Genomic DNA, 21,243 nt, shown 5'->3' on the forward strand with positions numbered 1-21,243 from the left:
ACAGCTGTTCTGCAAACACCCCCCCCCAGCTCACCCCCAAGGTCAAGGCCTCCCCCAGCTCCCTGCTGGTTGCTCCTGGGCTGGTGGGCCTTAACACCCACCACACACCTCTGAGCACTAAGGCCTTGGGTGGGAAGCAGGCAGGGGTGGGAAGGGAGCCCTCAGCCAGGTGGGGTCACCCTAAAACCCCTTCCCCTGAGGCACAAAGTCCCAGGCCCCACTTCCCATGGGCAGACACAGCTGTCTCCTACTCTTTATTTTTGTTTTTGTTTGCGGTACGCGGGCCTCTCACTGTTGTGGCCTCTCCCGTTGCAGAGCACAGGCTCCAGACGCGCAGGCTCAGTGGCCATGGCTCACGGGCCCAGCCACTCCGCGGCATGTGGGATCTTCCCGGACCGGGGCACGAACCCGTGTCCCCTGCATCGGCAGGCGGACTCTCAACCACTGCGCCACCAGGGAAGCCCCTCTCCTACTCTTTAGAAATAAGGAAATGGGGGCATGGCCAGGGAGATCCAGACAAGGCTCAGCGTGGGCCAAGACTCCAAGACTTGCTTCCCACACCCTCTGCCCACCCCCGCCCCGTCCTCACTGCCCCTACCCTTGTCTACCCTCAATCTCTTCTGAGTATCTGGGGTGAAGACAGAATTGATGCAGGGAGCCCCTGTCCTCACCCTATCCCACCTCTGCTTGGGAAGGGTGAGGCAGGCAGAAAAGACATCTTGTGCCTAAGTGATGTGAAAGTCCCCCATTCAAGGCATCCTTCTTTGAGATTAAGCATGGCCCTGTTCCCATTCCTCTTAGCTGAAGAGCCCCTTCTGGCTTGAGGGAAGTGAGGGCAGAGCATTTCAGGGCTTAGGGGGCGCTCAGAGACCTCAGAGAGAATCTGCTTTGGACTAAAGCATTCCCCCAACAAGATTCAACTGAGCCCCTCCCGCAGCAGCTGCTCTCCTAAGGCTCCTTAGCGCTCGGGCTGCCCCTTTGCTCCAGGCCAGTGGAGGGCCCCCGCCTCTCCGCAGACCTGCCCCTCCTCCTGCTGGCCGCGGGGGATTGGCGGGCCAGGGGCGGGCCGGGGGCGGGGCCGAGCGCCCTTCATCCCCTGCCGCTGCGCTCAGCCGGGAGCAGAGCGGACAGCACCGGCCCGAGCGGAGCATCGCGCGTCCTCACCCGCGAGGCCAGGTACTGCTGGGGGCGCCGACCCCCCGTCCAGGGGCACCGAGCGGGCGGAGCCCTACTGTCCGCTTTCGCGTCCGGAGCTGGGCTCTGGGCAGGTCCCCTCGCCCGCCCTGGCTCCGGGCAGGCGCCCCAGCCTCCGGGGAGCCAAAGCCCCGAGCGCTCCAGGCGCAGGTCTGGGGACCCGCCAGCTCCCAGCTTGAGCTAGTGTCCTGGGAGGAGCACCTCGTGGTCTTGGGGCCTCTCGCACGGCCGGGCGGGATAGCAGGAGGTCGGCGGCATCCAGGGCTGGGGTCACAGGACGCCTTGTTGGGGGCTAGGGTGGCACGCGATGGGTTTCCCGAGGCACGGTCCAAGGGCGCGAGCTCGAGAGGGCCCGGAGGGGGGCCTAAGAGGGCCGGGAGCAGGCCCTGGAGCGCTGCCCCGACGGGCGCCTGACAAGCAAATCGGCCCGCTGGCACGCCGGGCGTCAGGGTATATTTATCCCGCTGCGTTAGGCAGGGGCTTGAGGGCAGACCGGGCCAGGCTGCCTGAGGGGCCGCGTGGCACATGTTGGTACCAGGGTCCGTGCCATTTGCAGCCAGGCCAGCGGGCACGGCGGGCACAGGGCGAGCGTGGCTCCCTGGATTGAGGGCGAGGCTCGGTCTGAGCTCCTAGAGCTGACAGTGCGTTCAGGGGCGGAGGGAAAGGACCGGGACTAGGTTTGCAGGAGCCCGCCCCCACCCGATTGGCCCCTTCGATTGGCCACAGCGAGTGCGTGCGTTTGTTTACACCCGGGGAGGGGGAGGCCAGGGGCGGGGCCTGTGGGAATCCATCCTTTCCCCCCCACAGTAACCTGAGCCCTGAGCCCAGGTGTAGGCTTTGGGACAGGTCTGAGGGAGACTAAGTCAAAGGTCCTTGCACCGTGGGAGCCACCTCGACCCAGGCCCATCCTTCTTTCAGCCTGCCAGTCCTGTCCTTCCTTCCATGACTGCCTTCAGCCACTGTGCTGGACCTGAAAGGGGCCCTTCCTCTCTAGTACACAGTCTGGCATGGGGGCTCACTTCCTTCTGGAAAGGAAGCAAATGCCTCAGAGGTTCTCAGTCTGGAGCATAGCAAGCTGGAGAGATCCAAGGACAGGTCCATTTTGAGAGGGGGAGGTTCTGCACAAACATGGAAGGCTTCCTGCAGGAAGCACCAAAGGTGGGAAAAATCAGGGGTGGATGAGGCCAGGCCTGGCACATCCCTAAAAGGGCTGGAATGCTGGGATCAGTAATGAGAATCTCGGACTCCTTGAGGTTGAGGGCTGGGGGCTGTGTCTCTGGGGAGGGTGGGGGTGTACATCTCAGAACTTCGTTCTGCCTGGGCCCATAGAGCCACTGTCCTCACTGGCTTCCCAAGCCACCCTTTGTTCTGTACTGGTTCTTTGGGCCCATGTCACAAACACCCCCCCCCATCCAGGCTCCAGGTGGCAAGAGCATGAGAGCTGGTTGCTCCTGTCCTAGTGCCTGCTGCCCTAGCAAGTAGCCTTAGAGCCCTGGAAGAGTGGGGAAACTGAGGTGCAACAGGACAAGCTGGGTGCTTCATGGTCTCTGGGTGGGGGGCAGGGAAGGTTTTTGAGCCGAACTGAGTGCACCCTGAAAGTCTGGGCTGGGCAGGGTGCAGGCACTCAGTCTGAGGGGGAAAATGTTTTGGGGGAGTGGTTGGCTACAAGAGAGGTACAGTTTTGGCATCTGTGTGCACAGAAAACTGGGGCGGGATGTGCAGTCTATACCATAATAGGATAGGGGCACTGCAGGAGGATGTTCCAGTGCAGACATGGCTGGGGAGCCAGGCGCCACTTGGAGCAGGTGAAATGGGGTGGAGGCTTGCCAAAGACCTTGAACCCATTCCATTCATTTAATATTTACTGAGTACCTACTGTGTGCCTGTGCACACTCAATCTGGTGGATGGAGGGCTGGACTTTGGATAAGACAGATGCATGGTGGGGGCGCTCTAGAGGACCAGGCAGGGCTTCTGGGGACCGAAGGGAAGGACCAGCTGCTGGGCAGGAGGGGCTTTCCGGCCAGCGGCCTGGGGTGGCTTGGATTTGAATTTCCGCTCTGCGGGCCACGTCCTGTACACAGCCTCTCAGCCAGCACGTCTGCACACGTGCATGGCTGCTGAGGATGGGGGTCACTTCAACTGACTGTCCTCTCCGTATACCTTTCCTATTGTGTGGGTAGACAAACCATGGGTGCTGGACTAGGGGGCTCTGAGCTTTCCAGCTGGGCCTGGCCTGTGGCCCCAGTGGGCTCAGTCCCACCCTCTGGATGTCTGCACCTGGCTAATGGGAGCATAACCTGCCCTTGTAGGAACCTGGAAATGCTGTGGCATCCCTGCAGTGCCCACTGGGCCTGCTGCCCCCTCACCTGGGCCTCTGGCTCCCTCTACTTCTTGCACCTTCTGGGATGCTCTGTCTTGTCTTGCTGTCTCTCTGTCTCTTTCTCCATCTGGCTATCTCTAAATGGTTGGCCATCTCTGTCGATCTGTCTCTCACTTATCTGGTTGTCTGTCTCCCTGTCTGAATGTCTATCCACCCATCTCTCTGTGTATTCTTCTCTATTTGTGTCGCTCTAGATCCGTCTGCATTTCTTTTATCTCCCCGTGCCTGTCTCTTGGTCTGGATCAGTATGCATGGACACAGATATCATGTGTGTGTGTTTTCTCTCCCTGTCTCTCTCTTCCCTCCCTCTGACTCTCTCTGCTTCTTCCTGACATTGGATGGCGCCTCTCCTCTGGGCTGACCTTGCCTTCTGCCCCCCCATCGGGGTCTCCAGTGAGTCCTGAGCTGCCCCAGGCCCCCGCTCCAGCTTTCTTTGGGGCCAGAAGTCCGGCTGTCCAAATATTTGGCCGCCTCCAGGGGATTCCGAGTCAGCAGGGAGGAGGATGGGCTGGCTGGCTCGGGGTCTCCCCTGCCCCTGGGGGGGCCACAGGCACGTGATGTCCTGTCCTTTGCCTCAGCTGAGCCTCGGGCTGCACGTCCTTCTCAGCAGGCTGGCAGTGGGGGGCGGGGGGCTGCTGCTGGCTCTGGCCCAGTCTTGAGGCAAGAGGTTCCGACTGCAGCTTCCACTGGGGGCAATCTGAGCAAGGAGGGTCCAGGGGTGGGCAGAAGGGGAGGCCTAGGTGTCTAGGGATAGGCCCAATGCTAAGCGTCTGTTAGGTTTAGAAAATGTACCCTGTCACAGGAAAGTCCATCTTCCGGCCCCAGCTGGGGCCCTCAGATCCTCCTAGACACTTCCGGATACCCGGAACACAGAAGCACCAGGCCAGAGAGCTAGGGGATGAGGGGCTGGTGTGGCCAACACATCAGTGCTCTGCACCATTTGCCTTCCCCTCCTGCATGCTACCCGCTCAGTACCAGCCGTATGTTGGCCACACACTAGCCACTTACTCGGTGTTGTTGGCAATGGGGGAGTAGTGGATGGAAGATTGAATCTACTGAGGTCAAAATCTGGAGTTGTGGGTCTGGTGGAGGGGCAAGGGGTTTGTTTTAGTATCGTCCCGCGTTCCGAACACCTGCCCACACCACACCCTGTCCCTAGACCCCTGACCTCAGCAATCAGCTCCACACCAATCTCTGTGGCTCTGCCTTGAGAACATACAATCCAGATGTGTCTGTTGAATCCAGTTTCCCTGTTAACTGATAGCTTGTCCGAGGAGGGTGTTATCCTTCTGAAACCTGGAGAAGCGGGTGGGCAAAGGGGCTCTAGGCAGGGACACCTTCTCTCAGCTAATGAGGGGAGTGGTAAGTAAGGACTGGTGAACTAGAACTGGGGGCAGCCCTCATCCGTGGGCCCCCAGGGATGACCACAGTGGACCCTTAAGCCAGGCCAGCCGCCTCTCACCTGAGATCTGAGCTTAAGGTGAGGGCTGCCCAGGCACAAGGAGCCTGGGGGCCATGGCAGCAAGCTCTGTGCCTCCACCAGCACATGTGGCTACAGAACCGAGGGAAGAAGGACAGTGTGACTTTCTCCCTGTAGTTAGCCTGCTACTGCAGACCCACTCACGTCCCTGATCACTGGGGAGGAAAGCCGGGCTCAGAGCCCTGGTGGCTCCAAGGCCCTGGATGTGGGGACAGAGAGGTGAGCTTCCCATAGCAGCTGACACAAGCAGTGGCCCCACGGTGGCCTGGATTCCTGGATCTCGAAATCTTTAATTAGCCAAACTCAACGCCTGTCGAGGAGGTGTGCCTGACGAATTCTCACCCTGTGATGTTTGCGTGGGCGGGCATTACCTGCTATGCTATCCCCATGGCTTCTGCACCCCCCCCCCCTTATCTCTCCACAGAGCAAACAGGCCCCAGGGCAGTGGCCTGGACCATCGATTTACTGCCTGAACCGATGCTACACCCATGACAGATGCCATTCTGATGATCTGCCCAAGGTCGCAGTGATCTCCCCACCCAAGAGCCTGACCCCTCTCTGGGAGCCTGTGGTCTGCTCTGGGGGCGAAGTCCTCAGGGAGGCTTCTCACTCTGTCCCCACCTTTGGTCAAACCTCACAGAACCCCCGGAAGACAGGAAGACACTGAGGTCCTGAGTGGGGAATACTTTGTCCATGGTCACATGGTGAGGCAGGGCCAGGTCAGGCCTCAGATCCAGAGTGTCCACTCTGGGCTTTTCCCACAGTTGGTCAGAATCTGCTGGCAGCTTTCCTCAGGCAGGGGCTATCCCCTGAGTCTACTCCGATACCCGATGCAAAGGAGCCTGGCAGGCGGCAGGCCTGAGAGACAGGAACTGTCAAAAATGGGCTGCCAGCCTCAGGAAATGCCTGGAGGTCCACATGTCAGGCCAGTACTAATCTCTACCCTGGCCCCCCAGCCCTTAGCCTTGCCCTAACTGAAGTACAGATTCCTTGACCTTGACTTCAAGGCCCTTTCAGGCTTGTCTATAGCCACGGAACCTTCATTCTATCCTCACAGCCTGCCTTATACCATACCTCAGGGCCTTTGCCCATGCTGTGCACTCTGCTTGAGATACTTTTGCTTGTTTCCACATCCTGGGGGCTCCTGCTGGAATTTCAGAACTGGCTCCCTCACCTCCTCCTCCAGGAAGCCTTCCTTGATGCCCCTCTCTCTTCTTTTTTGAGTCCCAGCACTATGTGGCTTGGTTAAAAGCCACACTATGTGCTGGGGTTCCCCTGCAGGAGCCATAGGGTGGGGGATGTCTGTGTGGGTTTTGTCCCTTCCAGACTGGAAGCCACTTGAAGAGGGGTATTCCATGTCCTCTCTGGGATCTCAGGCCAGCCTGAGACCCAGCAGTGACTGGTCGTGAGTAATAGGCAGGACCTGAAGGTCTAGGCCCAGGTCCTGCTTGAGGGGATGGGGAGCCTGGAGCCAGGGCCTCAGGCACTTTGGCCATGACCATGCCATGGGCTGTGGTCTCCCTGGAGGCATTGCCTGGCTACTAGGGAATATTAAGGCAGAGAAGAGTGCTTTGTCCAGGCTGCTGACTCAGCACACTCGGAGGGCCTGTCCAAGCCTGCCCCGGGCGGAAGGCCAGGCAAGGGCAACCCCAGCTGAGAGCCAGGGGGCACTCTGGAGTGACTCTGGAGACCAGGTGCTGGTATCCTTGGAGGGGTGCTGTTGGTGAGGCTCAGGGCAGGGGCATGAAGAAGACAGGCTTACCTTAGGGACTCTGGTCCAGGGGAAGAGGGCGTTAGAAGAGATGCTCAAATTGTCATGATCCTATGTGGACAGGCTGGAGGAGAGAAGGGTTCAGATGCCAGCATCAGAGGAAGGAGAGGTAGGTTGAGGGGTCCAAGGGTGCCAGGTATGGGGTACTCAGGACTGAGGTACCTAGGATCTGAACTCTGGCTTGGGGCTGCCTGGGGCCATTGCAGGGAGGTCCTCTGGTCAGTTCTGTGTGGCTGCTGCCTCCAGAACACCAGGGCCTGTGGCCTGAGGCCCGAGTCCTGAGCCTAGCCTCCCCTACCCACCCTAGCCCTGAATGCTGAGTTTGAGACCCCTGGTGCTCCAGCTTCAGGAGCAGACCTGAGACCCTCAGGATCTGGAGTGGGGATGGGGGATTTGGGGCAGGATTCAGGGTTCCCAAGTGGAGGGGGTGCCATGACATCAAGACTAGCCTCTGGCTCACCTGCCTGGCAGTGCTGCCCCCTCCCTGGTCTCCACTCTGGCCTCAAATCTCCTGCTGGCCCATCTGGCCTTCAGGATGTCCTTATAGATCCTGGGGACACGATGCCCAGGTACCTTCTGGGCATGGGCTAGGTGGCTCCCAGCGCCAGTGATGGGCGAGGGGCTAGCGAGTTGTCTGGGCAGCGGGCAGAGTTGGGCCTGGGGAGGAGGGGAGCTGATCCCTTTGGGGTCCAGCAGAGCTATGCCCTGAGCGCAGGGAAGGGAAGACTGATCCAGTGGTCCAGGCCCGTCTACAGCTGGCCAAGGTTCTGAGTTCCTGACCTGGGGCTCCAGGAAGTGGGGAGTCTCCTCAAAGTGTGGGTACCTAAGGGTGGGGGGTTCCCCAGCAGGGGAGGAGAGGCTTGAAAGAGAACATGGCCCTGAGGCCAGAGCTGTGTGGAGGGTGAGGCCTGTGTGGCCCAAAGAACTGGGCCCCAGGGCACCCATTTCCTGGAAGGCCCCTGAGGGCCCTTTGCAGCCAAGCGGGCAGGGTCCAGGTGTCCAGCCACCCAGCACCGCCTTAGGCCTCCTGGCTCCGGGGGGGTAGCCTCTGCGCCTGCCGTTCCCAGCGCCAGCTCTCAGCCCACAGAGGGACCTTTGTTCTGGCTGCCAGCAAAGCCCGCCGGGTGGCTGGGAACAGGGCCCACAGCCCTCGCCCTCTCCCGAGGCCTCCAGCCGTCGGGCAGCGCCATTCTAGGTTGGCTAGGAGGCCCCTGGCACACAGGGCACAGGAAACTGTCTCCCAGTATTAATATCAGGGAGGGGCAATCAGTCCAGGACCCATCCCCAGAGTGGGGTCTGGTGGCCTGGGACTCAGCCTCCTGGGGTCCTGACACCACTGGGCTCTGAACTTAGGTCATCCAACTGAGCTTTACTTCACAGATGGTGAAACTGAGGCCCCAAGGGCTTGCCTGGGTCGGTATGTATATGTGGCAGGGGAGTGCTAGGTACTGGCTGAGGTGTCGCCTCAGAATGTCCTGGAGAACTCAGGTGTCTGAGCTCTGCCCCTCAATGGCAGGTTCCAGGGTGGCAGCAGGCAGAGCTGCATGAACATGTATGTCCTCAGTGAACTTCTGGGAGGTGTGCTACAGCTGCACACTTCCTGTGGGAGTCTGGGCTGTGAGCCCAAGGAGCGGGGATAACCAGGGGGACTGCCTGCTCTGTAGACTTCTGACCGCGTCAGTGTGAGAGCCAGTGTTCCTGGTGGTGGTCCCTGAGCCATGGAGGCACCTCTGCAGACGGAGATGGTAGAGTTGGTACCCAACGGCAAACACTTGGAGGGGCTACTCCCTGTCGCCACCCCCATGGCTGGCAACCAGAGGTGAGCGAGGGACTCATTCATGGCTTAGGGCAGGGCAGGGTGCAGGGCAAGGGGCTGGAGCTGAGCTGCCTGGCTGGTCTGTGCCTGCAGGGTCGAGGGCCCTGGACGGATCTGTGTTGAGGGTGAAGGCTTCCTACCAAAAAGTCCCAGCAAGGAGCCACACTTCACTGATGTGAGCAGGGGTGGCCATCAGGGGCTCGGGGGCACCCCTGGGAGCTTGAGGGCAGTAATGAGGTGCTATGGGGCAGCGATGGGAGGCCAAGGGATGGTGTGAGGGAATGCTGATTTACCCTCCACAACTTGCTAACTCATCCCACCCCTCCCGTCTCACTCTGGTGCCTGCAGTTCGAGGGGAAGACATCATTCGGGATGTCAGTGTTCAACCTCAGTAACGCCATCATGGGCAGTGGTATCCTGGGGCTCGCCTACGCCATGGCCAATACGGGCATCATCCTTTTCCTGTGAGTGCCCTCAGCGAACCTTCTAAAGATAGGAGCCCTAAACAGGCCACCGATCCTGACCTCCCAGGACCTGCCAGTTTCCTGTCACAAGACCCAGGCTGCAGTGGGTGGGCACTTACACTCAACCCAAACCACAGCTGAAAAAAACAGCCGTGGCCAGACAAATATACCTCATTTCCCAGTAAACCCGCTGAGATGACAACACGGGGCCAGCCTAACAGGACTGAGTCTGTCCTACCACATTTACACATGATGGATAAACCCCATGGCCAGGCCTTCTGTGGGTACACGTGTCCTTACCTCAGAGCTCTGCCCTGCAGCCTAAATGAAAAACATGTTTCTTCCAAGATCTCAAGGGGAGGTGGTGCTCAGAGGGTCCTTTCTGGGTCATGGCCACCCTGGGTCAGCCCAGGTGATGTTCACCACCCCTGGGGCCTGCTGAGTTTGCATCCACACATGTTGGGGGTCCAGACACCTGGGTCACAGACCCCGTACACCCAGGCCTCCCGGAGCTCATTGCCCCCTGCCTGCCAGAGGAGCCCCAGCGACCTCTTTTCGTCCACCTTCCCCAGGTTCCTGTTGACGGCCGTCGCCTTGCTCTCCAGCTACTCCATCCACCTGCTACTCAAGTCCTCAGGGATCGTGGGTAAGCCCCAAACCTGGCCTGTAGCAGGGAGGAGTGGGCTGGGGAGAGCACTCCTGACTGTCCTGATTCCCTGTCCCCACAGGCATCCGTGCCTATGAGCAGCTGGGCTACCGTGCCTTTGGGACCCCAGGAAAGCTGGCGGCAGCCCTGGCCATTGCGCTGCAGAACATCGGAGGTGAGGCTGATGGGCAGGTGATGGACGGTGGACAGGCTGAAGGTTGGCTGGTTTGGCTGACCTGCCTCTCTCCCCCCAGCCATGTCCAGCTACCTGTACATCATCAAGTCCGAGCTGCCCCTTGTCATACAGACCTTCCTGAACCTGGAGGAGCGGACCTCGTGAGCCCCAGGGTGGGGTGGGGCTGGGTGAGGGTGGGAGGCCCTAGTCTAACCCTCTATGTCCACCACTAGCAGAGCCCAGGCTGGGCTAGTGGGAGAGACAAGACAGGGTGGAGGTGGGGCGCAGAGAGCTGCCGGCAGAGCTACCATTCTGTGCACACTTGTTTATGAAGCACCTTGGGGAAGACTCCCAGGAGGGCCATGTGGGGCAGGGGGTAGTCTGAGGCTGAGGAAGCCGGCCCGCCTAGCCGTGGACCCAGCCTGTGAGCACAGAGCACCTGAGAACCTCAGGCTTAGCTCTAAGCTCCTGCTATTTCTGACCGTGGCTTGGGTGTTAGCCTCCCCACCACCTCGCCCCAACCAAGAAATTAAGCCTACAGTGTCCCAGTTGCCTATCATCAGTTTAGCCAGTTCTCATGGCATAAGCATGTTCTGTGGGTAGGAGCAGAGAAGATAGCCAGGCCCTGCCCTTGACAATACAGCCCCGGCAAGCAGAAAGGCTGCATGGCTGCAAGTAGCTCTGGGAGGAAGGAAACAGCCAGGATTCTGCCGCCAGGCCCTGGGGGCCTTTCCCAAGGAGTTGGCCTTTGGGTTTGCCCTTGAAGGAAGGTCTCATTCCTCATCCCTTTAGCTCCCTGTGTCCACTGTCCATTGAGGGCGTGGGGCAGGATGATGCAGGATGCAGATGCTGGGGGGAACCACAAGGAGCTCAGGTGGTTGGCAAGTCCCTGAGACCCCCATGGAAAATGCCTCAGACCCAGGTCCTTTCATCCCACCCACCCCCTCGGGCCCCTTGGGGCCACTCCACGGGGAGGATGGACCCAGACCTGTGTGTCCTAGGAAGAACAACCACAGTGACTGTAATTGTAATGGTTACCAAGCAGGAGCTGAGTGTATTAGTCCTCACCTTGTCCAGGAGAGTGTTGGGAGTGGGCCCATTTTGCAGATGGGGAAAGGGAGGCTCAGAGCTGTGGACAAGTATTCTTCAGAGATCACTCAGTGGCACCACGGGTAACCCCGGCTGGGGGTCAGGCGGCCCCATCACCCAAGGCTGAGTGGACTCTAATATCGGCTCCCCACTCCCATCCCTGCAGGGACTGGTACATGAATGGAAACTACCTGGTGATCCTGGTCTCTGTCATCGTCATTCTGCCTCTGGCACTGATGCGGCAGCTTGGTGAGTGTGGCAGGGCCAGGGCCTTAGACGGATGCATGGGAGGGGACCTTTGGTCTCACCACCCCCCTCCCCAACTTTACAGGCTACCTAGGCTACTCCAGTGGCTTCTCTCTCAGCTGCATGGTGTTCTTCCTAATTGCAGTGAGTGACCCCCGCCCCCCACGCTGGTCGAGGGAGGGGGGCAGGTCTTTCTGGGAAGCCTGGGTCAGAAGGCAGCTCCTCCAGTCCTGATCTAGATGTGGCTTCACAGTGACTCCACAGGCAGCCTAGCCTGGCCCTGATACCCTCATCCTTCCCTGCCCCCACCTAGGTCATCTACAAAAAGTTCCACGTGCCCTGCCCGCTGTCCCCCAGTTTAGCCAACGTGACAGGCAACTTCAGCCTCGTGGAGGTCATCAAGGAGGAGGCGGGGCTGCAGGTTGAGACGGAGGCCGCAGCCTTCTGCACCCCGAGCTACTTCACCCTCAACACACAGGTTGCAACAGACCAGGGAGGGGGCAGTGGGCCTGGTGAGAGTGTCAGGGGCTGTTCTGACACAGAATCCCTGTTTTGCCAGACGGCGTACACGATCCCCATCATGGCTTTCGCCTTTGTCTGCCACCCTGAGGTGCTGCCCATCTATACAGAGCTCAAGGAGTAGGTATCTGTGGCTGGGAGAGGGGGAGGGGGCTGCCTTGAGTTGGTCAGGGGAGAATGGATGTGGTCCTAAAGGGAGGAAAGAGTGACAGGAGCCAAGTCATTTTATCCAAGGTCTCCATGGCTGCCACAAGGGGCGACCGGGGGCAAGAAGGAGGCTCCCTCAGCTACCAGATGGTGAGGGTGTGGTGCCAGAGAGAGACCCCAGGACACATGGGGGTTTCCCAATGTGGCCCAGCTTGGCACCAATCCCCTCCCCTGCTGCCCCATAGCCCCTCCAAGAGGAAGATGCAGCACATCTCCAACCTGTCCATCGCCGTCATGTATGTCATGTACTTCCTGGCCGCCCTCTTCGGCTACCTCACCTTCTACGGTATGGCTGGACCGTGGGGGCAGAGGCAGAGGCCAGGCTGGGGGGCAAGGGGCTGGCCAGTGGCCATGGCACCCTGCATACTATAGGCGTTCATTAGGTCTGTGATGCCTAACTGTGCCCTGCAGCTGTGGAGGTGTGTTGCCACTCCTCATTGTCAGGGTCAACCCAGGCTCAGAGCCCAACCCCATCCCTGGACCTCCTGCTGACCACCCTCCCTGCCTGCCACAGACAGGGTGGAGTCGGAGCTGCTGCACACCTACAGCAAGGTGGACCCGTTTGATGTGCTGATCCTGTGTGTGCGCGTGGCCGTGCTGACGGCAGTCACACTCACAGTGCCAATTGTTCTGTTTCCGGTGAGCCAATGTGCAAGTGGCCAGGTGGCCAGACCACTGGCGGGGTGGGACTGATGGGGCTGACAGATTGATGACTCTCCCCACCCTGCTTCCCAGGTGCGCCGCGCCCTCCAGCAGATGCTGTTTCAGGACCGCGAGTTCAGCTGGTTGCGGCACGTGCTCATTGCTGTTGGCCTGCTCACTTGTATCAACCTGCTGGTCATCTTTGCCCCCAACATCCTGGGCATCTTCGGGGTCATCGGTAAGGGTCTGGCCCTGCTGTGAATGGAGACAGGGCACTGCCCCAGAGAACTTCCCTTCTGCAAACGCTGACAGATTCCTAAGCTCGTACCCTACGTTTAAGTGATGGCTGCTGGCCATGTGCACAGCTTGGCGTCCCATCTGAGATTTGTTCTTAAGGCTCTCCTAATCCATTTTGAGGGCTCAGAGCCACCGAGTCAGTTACCCTTGCTGGGGGTGCTGGAGGATGGAATGGAGCCCAAGGGTCCAGGGGCCTTCACTAAGGATCTCATTGGCTCTTGTCCCCACCTCACATATGAGGAAGTTTAGAGTGATTAAGGGAGAGCCATATAGCTGTTAAGTGGAGAGCCTTGACTGGGCCCCAGGATCATGGGACTATAGGTTTAGGGTTCTGTCCAACTGTCTCAGTTGGGGCTCTGAGTGGGAAGATCAAACAATTCTGAGACGTCTTTGGGGTGACCCAACTCAGGAGACTGACTCCGCAACCCAGCTCTGCAAGGACCAACACACAGACCTGGGGGCTGAGTATCATTGATATCACTGACAGGACTCTTGGTTCTGTACGTCTGAAAGCCGACTCAAAATGAATTATACAGAAAGTAATGTATTGGCTCAATTAATGGAAAAGCCTTCAGGAATAGCTATACCCAGGGGCCCAGTATCCTCAAACTTCATCTCTGTCTCTTGGTCTACCTCTTCTCTTTGCCAGCTTCATTCACTGACAGAGTTTTCTGACACCAAAGGCACTAGCCTTCTATCCTGGTAGACAGAGAACAAGGGGAGGGGCTGATGGGCTCTCCAGAATCAGACAGAGCTCTTGAGTGGAGTCTCGAGACAAGACTCCCTCATCAAGGAATGTTTGATCTCATTAAAGGGTCCACCCTGAACCTTAGCCAATAGGTGGACGTGAGCCAGTGGTGGCCATGCCTTATTCTTTGCAGGTGCCACATCTGCCCCATGCCTCATCTTCATCTTCCCTGCCATCTTCTACTTTCGCATCATGCCCACAGAGAAGGAACCTGCAAGATCTACCCCCAAAATCCTGGTGCGAAGGGCCTGGGGGTTGGTGTGCTAGTGTGGGGATGAGGGGGCTGCCCTGACCTCAGACCTGACCCTGACTTCTGACCCCACAGGCCCTTTGTTTTGCTGCCCTTGGCCTCTTGCTGATGACCATGAGCTTGAGCTTCATCATTATTGACTGGATCTCGGGGACCAGTCGGCATGGAGGAAGCCACTAGGATGACCCCCATCCTGTTCTGTCTACTTGTCCTCCTACCCCTGCCCAGACTCTTCAGCCCCTGCTCTCATCCAGTGGCCAGTTGGAGGGGGAAGAGAAAGACGTGGTGAACACTATGGCATTTGGCCCTGCCCCATGTCCTCTCTGTCGAAGTTTTTGTTAGAGCCAGGACCAAGGCCCTTGGGCCACTACCCTGCTGAGCTCCTGGCCTACAGGAGCTTCCTGAGCTGGGAGCAAGGTGGGGCTGTACCCCTGCTCCCTTCCTGCTGCCTCAGGTCCCACCCAAGCCCCTTATTCTCTTTGCACAGGTGCATAGACTGAGACCCAGCAGCTGCCCCCTAAGGTCGCATAGCCTGTAGGAGCACAAAGAGCTGAATTAGGCCTGCAGTCATCCCGCCACCTTGCTCCTGGGCCATGGTCTGCACCCTGGGGCTTCATCTCCCTCAGCCTGCTTGCCTTTCCTCCTTCTGTCACCTAGGCCCCTTTCGTGGGCTCAGGCCCTTGGATAACCTGGTCCTCTTTCCCATCCCCTCCACCGGGAGCAGAACCCCCTCACCCTATGCTTGAGGGTGAGGCTGGTGTGGACACCCCAAGGGGCCCCTTTCCTGGTCTTTCACCAGTCCTGGGGAGGCTGGGACTCCCCCCACCCCAAGCCCAGGCCATAGCTCACATTCCACTGCTGGGAGAAGAAAGAAGCTGAGGCCCAGAACGTGTCTGCCCCTGGGAGCCAGAGACCCCAAGGGCCAATCTGAGGCAGGGATGGAGAGGCTGGCAGCCCCCTTTTATAAATATTATACATAAGACCAGCTGTGCTTTATATTCTTGATCTCCATGGTCCCTGGGTTCCTGGAAAGTGGTGTGGGAGCCGGGACATGGATGGTGATGGAAGCCTGCCCTGCCTTTTTCCCTGGGATAAGGGTGGGGACAGGGTGAGTCCCCTACTCCACCCCGACCCTGCCTCCCAAACCAGCCAGTGGTGTGCTGAGACCCAGCTCTGGGCCTCGGCCAGGCTCAGCACAGACCTGCTTTCTCACGGGGTGAGGTGGGGAGGAATTAATGAGGCCCCAGGAAATGGGACAGAGAGAGGCCTCCGGAAGGAGGCAACGTGAGGTGCATCCCCAGCAGCTTCCAGGGAGGGTCTGAGCTGGGGGCGGCTGAGCCCTGCAGAAGCCCTGCAGAAGGGCCCCCTGCCCTCCCTAGCTGCCATGTCAACCCTCTGCCAATGCCTTAAATCTGGGGACAAAAGTCCAGGGGTCCTGTGCCCTGTCAGGCTAATCTTTTATTAATAGTAAAACCTACTACGAATAAAGGTGGGTTAGTGATTGCCTGTATGTGAGGCCTGAGTCTTGAGTGGGGGAGTCCAAGGCAGGGCAAGAACCGCAAGGATGCAGGGCAGCCCCAGGTGGCCTGGCCCGGGTGGGACTGGGAAGCTGCCCATTGCCTGAGGCAGGCCTGAATCAGCTGGGACCCAGCAGGACGGAGCTGCCCAGGCCTTGGCATCAAACCCTCATTAGGAGAGACCCTGCACCCGGCTAGGCGGCCAGGGAAAGGGCAGCAGGAAAAATCCAGTTTGAACTGGCAAGGCAGCTGCCGGCTTGAGAAACCCCTGAAGAAAGAACTTCCTCAAGCTGGTGGCTGCTAGGCCCATGGCAGTGCCAGCTGATCAGAGGGGGGCTTCCTGAGTCTGGTTCTCAACAGCCCCAGGCGCCTGACTCCAGCCTGGGGACTCACTCAGGAGCCCCGTGGCCCCAGAAAAGAGCTGGACACTGGCCTAGAGGTGGCCGCAGCCCAGAGTGCCCCTGGCATGCAAGGCTGCCCTCTGGGGGTCTCTGGCGTCTTCCTCGTGAGGTGAGGCCATGGCCCTGCCTGAGACCCTTGGCTCCTGTGGAGCAGGAGGCAATAAAGGGCAGGGTCCATCCTGCTGACAGACCCCGGGGATCTTTTCTCAACCTCCCTCCATCCAAAGAAGGCTGCAGGTCAGAGCAGCAGCAGGACTGCCTGGAATCTCTTAAGACCCCAAGCCTGGCTTCAGGCCTCTCAGACAAGGGGGATGAGCTGAAAGTCGCTCCACCCACCCCTCCCCGCTGCCACACACTTACACACTCACCCACATATACACAGCTGGGGTGGAGGAAGGACCCTGGCCCCTGGAGGCCATCTCCAAGCAAGTTCTCCTCCAGACTGATTGCTGGGCAGCAGGCTCCAGGGGCAAGGGGGCAGGCAATGTGGCCACTACTCTATATCGAAAAGTCAAGTGTCCACAAGACTGTTTGAGAATGAGTATCTCTGTCAAGTTCCAGCCATTCCGCCTCCACGAGGATGCGTCTGCAGGCCCTTGGTCATCACTAAGCATTTTTGTATGTTTTGAAGAATTTCCCAGGTCTTTTTTTCTTCTGGTTTGCTTTTTAAAATTTGCTCTGAAAAAAATGTTTTTAATCTGAAATGTTAACAAATTAGAGCAGGAATTCCCAGGCGGTCCAGTTGTTAGGACTCTGTGCTCTCACTGTTGAGGGCCTGGGTTCAATTCCTGGTCGGGGAACTAAGATCCCACAAGCTGTGTGGTGCAGCCAAAAAAAAAAAAACCCCAAAATTAGAGCAGCACAGAGGTCGTCAATATTTCTTTTCACCACTTTTCCTATGACTGCTTGTAACAGAAAAATAAGACAATACAGACCAGGAAAAAGGGCCAAAGCATAGGCCTTGGTCTCCCTGACCAGCAGCTGCCCCTGCCTGCACCCTTCTCACCTGTGTGCACATGCACACATTCGCCTATCAACTGAAAAGGAATTCATTGTTCATTCATTTGACAAGTATTTATTAAGATTTCCTATGTGCCGGGTGCTCTTCTAGCACCTGTATGTACAGCAATGAACAAAGTGAAGAGCCCTGCCTTCCTTGGACTTATAGGTGGGGGATTGGATTCAGACCAGAAACATGAGACATAATCAGTAAGTTATATCATTTGTTAGCAGATGATCAGTAGTATAGGGAGTAAAGGGCAATGAAGAATAAGGGTTAGGGGCTGGCTTCCCTGGCGGTTCAGTGGTTAAGACTCCGCGCTCCCAATGCAGGGGACACGAGTTTGATCCCTGGTCGGGGAACTAAGATCCCACATGCCACGTGGTGCAACCAAATAAAATTTAAAAAGAACAAGGGTTGGGAGGTGGGTCAGGGTGGGCCTCACTGAGGAAGGGATGTTTGATCAGAACTTGGAGAGGGAGGAAGCCATGCAGATGTCTGCAGGGAACATTCCAGCCAGAGGGATCAGCCAGTGCAAAGCCCTGAGGCAGAATGTGCCGGCTTGGGAGAGGAGCAGCCAGGAAGCCATCGAGGCTGATGCTGAGAGAGGTGGGAGAGGGTAGAAGGGGCGATTGGGGGCTAATGAGGGGATGTTGTGGGACCATGCCAGCCACCATAGGACTTTGGATTTTTCTGTGGAAAAGGCAAGAGTCAATGCCAGGTCCTGAACAGAGGAGGGGGCAGGATCTGACTCAGTAGCAACTCTAGGTTTTAAATGGATTATTCTGGCTGCTGCATTGAGACTAGACTCTGGGGTGGGAGATGGGGAGCCAAGGGTGACACTGACGCAAGGGCTACTACAGTTGTTCCAGACAGACATATCAGGTGTCTCAGCCCAGGTAGTGGCAGAGTTGGGGTGAGACGTTGGGCATATCCTGAAGGATTCCCTGATGGCTTGGGTACGTATGAGGGGAAGGGCAGAGACAAGTCCAGAGTGACTCCAACTTGCCACTGTATCTGCCGAGGGAGGCGGGGGGAGGAGTAGGCTTGGGAGGGAGATCAATTTTGCCCATGAAAAGTTTAAAACACTGACTGGACATCAAAGTGGAAATGCCATGTTTGCTGCTAGGTGTGTGACTCAAGTTCAGTAGAGTGACCAGTGCTGGAGCTTTGGATCTGGGAGAGAAAAAGTGTGGATTGGTACTTAAAGCCAGGCTCCTGGATGTGATGGGGGCAGATGGGTTTGGAAGGAGGAGGGCAGCAGTAGGGACTGAGCCCTGGAATATTCCTCTGTTAGGAGGTAGGAGAGATGAGGTGGAACCAGCAAAACAGCTGGAGGGAGCAGCCAGGAGGTAGGAGGAAACCCAGGAGAATGTGGGCTCCTGGGAACCAGACGAGCATCAGCTGCTCAAGGAGGTGAGGGTGGAGCACAGACCACTGGGTCCAGCAACGTGTAGGTCACTAAGGACCCTGACCGGGGCTTTTTTTGTGGAGGGAGGGGCAAGCCTGCCTGGAGAGGATAGAGGAAAGAGAGGTAGAAAAGAAAAGATAAAGTGTAGAAAATTTGTGTGAAGTGAGAGGAGCAGGGCCAACAGAGGCATTTATGGAAGACTGGGAAGAAGCAGCTATTGAGGGTAAGAGATTTGAAGAAGCTGGCAGCGTGGTGGGCTGGAGGCAGGTGAAGGACTTCTGGGCCAGAGCCCTGGAAGTACTGAGCTGGAAGACAGTACGCGGAGGTTGGGCAGTCGTATCAGGGAACACGCAGGGTGGCCACAGCCTGGCCTGGCCAGGCCAATTGCTGGTAGCTAGGAACATCACGGGTCCACGATGAAGCCAGGGACATCAAAGAGCATATGCAGGGACCCAGAAGACACTTTCAGATCTCTGCCTTGACCTCAGTTTAAAGTCATCCAGCAACTAACTTTCAAATGACGTGGAACAGTAATAATAGACTGCAAGCTACTTAGGAAGAAAAAGTAGCCCTGGGAAAAATCGGAAAGAACAAAACTGCTTTCAAAACCATACAAGGCTGCAAACCTGCCCTGCCACGCACAGCGGGACCTGGACAGGATTAGACTTAACCCGCACACCCCACCCCCACCCCCGCCCCAGAAGATCCATAGGAGGCGGCCTCTGCTGCCCCCTGGCGGTCAACGGCCAGAGTCTGGGCGGCGCAGTGACCCACCCAACACGTTACAGGACCTGGTGGTGGGGATGGTCAGCTATGGCTGTGAAGCGGAGCTCTGAGGCTCCAAGGCTGTCCAGGAAGGCGTCCTGGCTGGCGCATGGGAAGAGGGCAGGCAGGAAGGCTCCGGGCGGGGCGGGGCGGGAGGGTGAGGAACTGCCAGTCCCACACTTGGCCGGGTCCTCAGGGAGCCAGGTCTGGGCCCCCCATGAGCTGCCTGACCTTGGAGGGGTTCCTGGTGCGGAGGAAGGGGCCGAGTCCCAGCCCCACCCTTGACCAAGCGTTCTGGGAGCCCCACCAAGCATCGCCCAGCTCCTCTCCTTACGCTGCCCACATCTACTCTGGGGTCAAGCTCAGCAAGGCACCCAGAGCCCCCAAATCGCACCGGCACGCGGCCCCAGGCTCAGCGCAGGCTATGGGCACTGAGCCACCCCAGCTTCAGGAAGCAGGGGAAGTGCCCACCGGGATAGTCAACCAAATCAGCGTTTAATCTCCGCTGTGAATTTGCGGGGTGGAGGCTAGAAAACATACTGGAACGGAGGCGGCGAAGATGCCAGGACCAGAAGAAGCAGGAAGGCATGTGTCATGGCACGTTCTGAGGATGGGCCGAGAGGGCGGCTAAGGCTGGAGGAAGGCCAGGAGGGATGGGGTCAGAGCAGGGCAAGGGCCATGGGGCGCCACGGACGGCTCTGAGCCAGAGGACACCGAACGGCTACTGCCCTATGGAGGGAGGGCCTCTCTGGCCACCGAGTGGGCAGATCGGCGGAGGCGGGGGCCAGGGCTGGAGGCAGAACGAAACGGGAAGGCAGGCCTGGTGGGGGTAATGGCGAGCGGCAGTCGGGAGGAGAGGAGAGGACTGCGGGGAGGTGCGGGCGCTAGGCCCGCCTCGGCTCCGGCGTTGCGCCAAAGACCCGCTAGGAGGCGCCGCTGCCCCGCGAAGCCGTGCCCTGCCTCTAGCACCACCCAAACCCCGCGCTCCCGCCTAGAGAAGCCCCGGAAGAGGCGGGGCGGCGCACTCAGATGCCGCTTCCGGTTTCAGCTTGGCCCCGAGGCGGGGGAGGTAAACTTGGGGAGGGAGGTCACGAATAGGGAGCGGGGAGGGTGCGAGGGGGCTGCGGTGGGCCGAGGGCAGGCAGTGTTAAGGGGTACTAGGGCAGGGGTGGGAACAGGGTGGCAGGAGGCCGAAAGCTGAGGGACAGGCTCTGATCTTTGAGGCTCACCCCACATCTGAGCCTCCGGCATTTTCCCTTGTGAAATACAGTCCTGGAGCTCCTGGGAAGTCTTGGCGGTGCCCGAGACCTGGGTGCAGGGCAAGGAAGGCTTCCCAGCGATGGAGAAATGGGAAGGGAACTCCAGCAGCGGAGTAGAGAGGTGCACAGAGCTGGGGAGACGACTATAGGGGCCTGGGGAACCCTTTAAACAGATTTTCTTTAAATGTTTGAGCCATGTCTATTTGGAGAAGAGGCCAGGCCTGTGGAGAAGGCTGAAAGGGGACTAGTCAGCCCAAACCTGCTGGAAGGAAACTAGCTCAGTCCAGTTATTTATGCCCTGCCTCCCACATGTCTCTAGCTAGCCTCTCCTAGAGGATGTGGGACAGCCCTGTCCCCATAGGTGTCACTCCATCACCCTCATCTCCTGCACCACATGGTGGTCACCCCGTGCCTCCTTCCCTGCCTTTTCTCTTGTCCACAGGGGCCACACTCTCCATAGCAGTCAGAGGGAACTTTAAAATAGTAGATCATGTCACCTGCCCTTAAAAACCCTCCAATTTTTTTTTTTTTAAAGGCTGCACAGCTTGTGGAATCTTAGTTCCCTGACCAGGGATTGAACCTGGGCCCCAGCAGTGAAAGTTCCAAGTCCTAACCACTGGACTGCCAGGGAATTCCCCCAAACCCTCCAATTGTTTCCATCACATTTGGAATAAAATTTAAACTCTTCCCTGCCCTTGGCCCTGATGATCTGGCCCCTCCTGACTACCCACTGGTGCTGGCCCACAGCTGGGCCTGTGCTGTGATAGATGGTACTGGCCCAGGGCGTCTCAAAAGCTTTTCTCCAGCAGCCTGAAGCCATCCCCAACCAGGCTTATTCTTCTAAATCTGTCTAGTTGGCTTCAGTGGCAGCATTTGTTCCCTGCAGTACTGCAGAGCTATGTTCCATGCTTCCAGGGCTCAGTGACCAGCATCTCTCCCAGAACAGGTCCCCTTTCTCTTCCCCC

General features: G+C 58.3%; 1 protein-coding gene across 3 annotated transcripts; it reads left to right on the forward strand.

Annotated features, from left to right (window-relative positions):
- The first annotated feature begins 1,101 nt into the window (after positions 1 to 1,101).
- SLC38A3 (solute carrier family 38 member 3) lies at positions 1,102 to 14,907 on the forward strand. 3 transcript variants are annotated; one of them, XM_060022541.1, is made up of 17 exons: positions 1,122 to 1,176; positions 5,480 to 5,575; positions 8,491 to 8,645; positions 8,736 to 8,817; positions 8,991 to 9,106; positions 9,679 to 9,752; positions 9,835 to 9,927; positions 10,007 to 10,088; positions 11,183 to 11,265; positions 11,348 to 11,406; positions 11,576 to 11,740; positions 11,822 to 11,901; positions 12,174 to 12,274; positions 12,503 to 12,627; positions 12,724 to 12,868; positions 13,809 to 13,912; positions 14,001 to 14,907. In XM_060022541.1, the coding sequence occupies exons 3-17, from the start codon at positions 8,545 to 8,547 to the stop codon at positions 14,103 to 14,105; spliced, it is 1,515 nt and encodes a 504-aa protein (XP_059878524.1). In that variant the 5' UTR covers positions 1,122 to 1,176; positions 5,480 to 5,575; positions 8,491 to 8,544; the 3' UTR covers positions 14,106 to 14,907. The 3 variants fall into 3 exon arrangements, with proteins under 3 accessions (XP_059878525.1, XP_059878524.1, XP_059878526.1); XM_060022542.1 differs by lacking the exon at positions 5,480 to 5,575 and having other exon boundaries at positions 1,102 to 1,176; XM_060022543.1 differs by lacking the exons at positions 1,122 to 1,176; positions 5,480 to 5,575 and adding an exon at positions 5,591 to 5,723.
- Positions 14,908 to 21,243: the final 6,336 nt, after the last annotated feature.

This window comes from Delphinus delphis, chromosome 10 (genome assembly GCF_949987515.2).
Source record: "Delphinus delphis chromosome 10, mDelDel1.2, whole genome shotgun sequence".
In the NCBI taxonomy this organism is placed as follows: domain Eukaryota; kingdom Metazoa; phylum Chordata; class Mammalia; order Artiodactyla; family Delphinidae; genus Delphinus; species Delphinus delphis.

Coding starts and splice junctions, on each gene's coding strand:
- SLC38A3 (XM_060022542.1), top strand. CDS start 8,545: ATGGAGGCACCTCTGCAGACGGAGATGGTAGAGTTGGTACCCAACGGC. Junction 8,646..8,735: donor CCCATGGCTGGCAACCAGAG/GTGAGCGAGGGA, acceptor CTGTGCCTGCAG/GGTCGAGGGCCCTGGACGGA. Junction 12,869..13,808: donor GGGCATCTTCGGGGTCATCG/GTAAGGGTCTGG, acceptor TATTCTTTGCAG/GTGCCACATCTGCCCCATGC.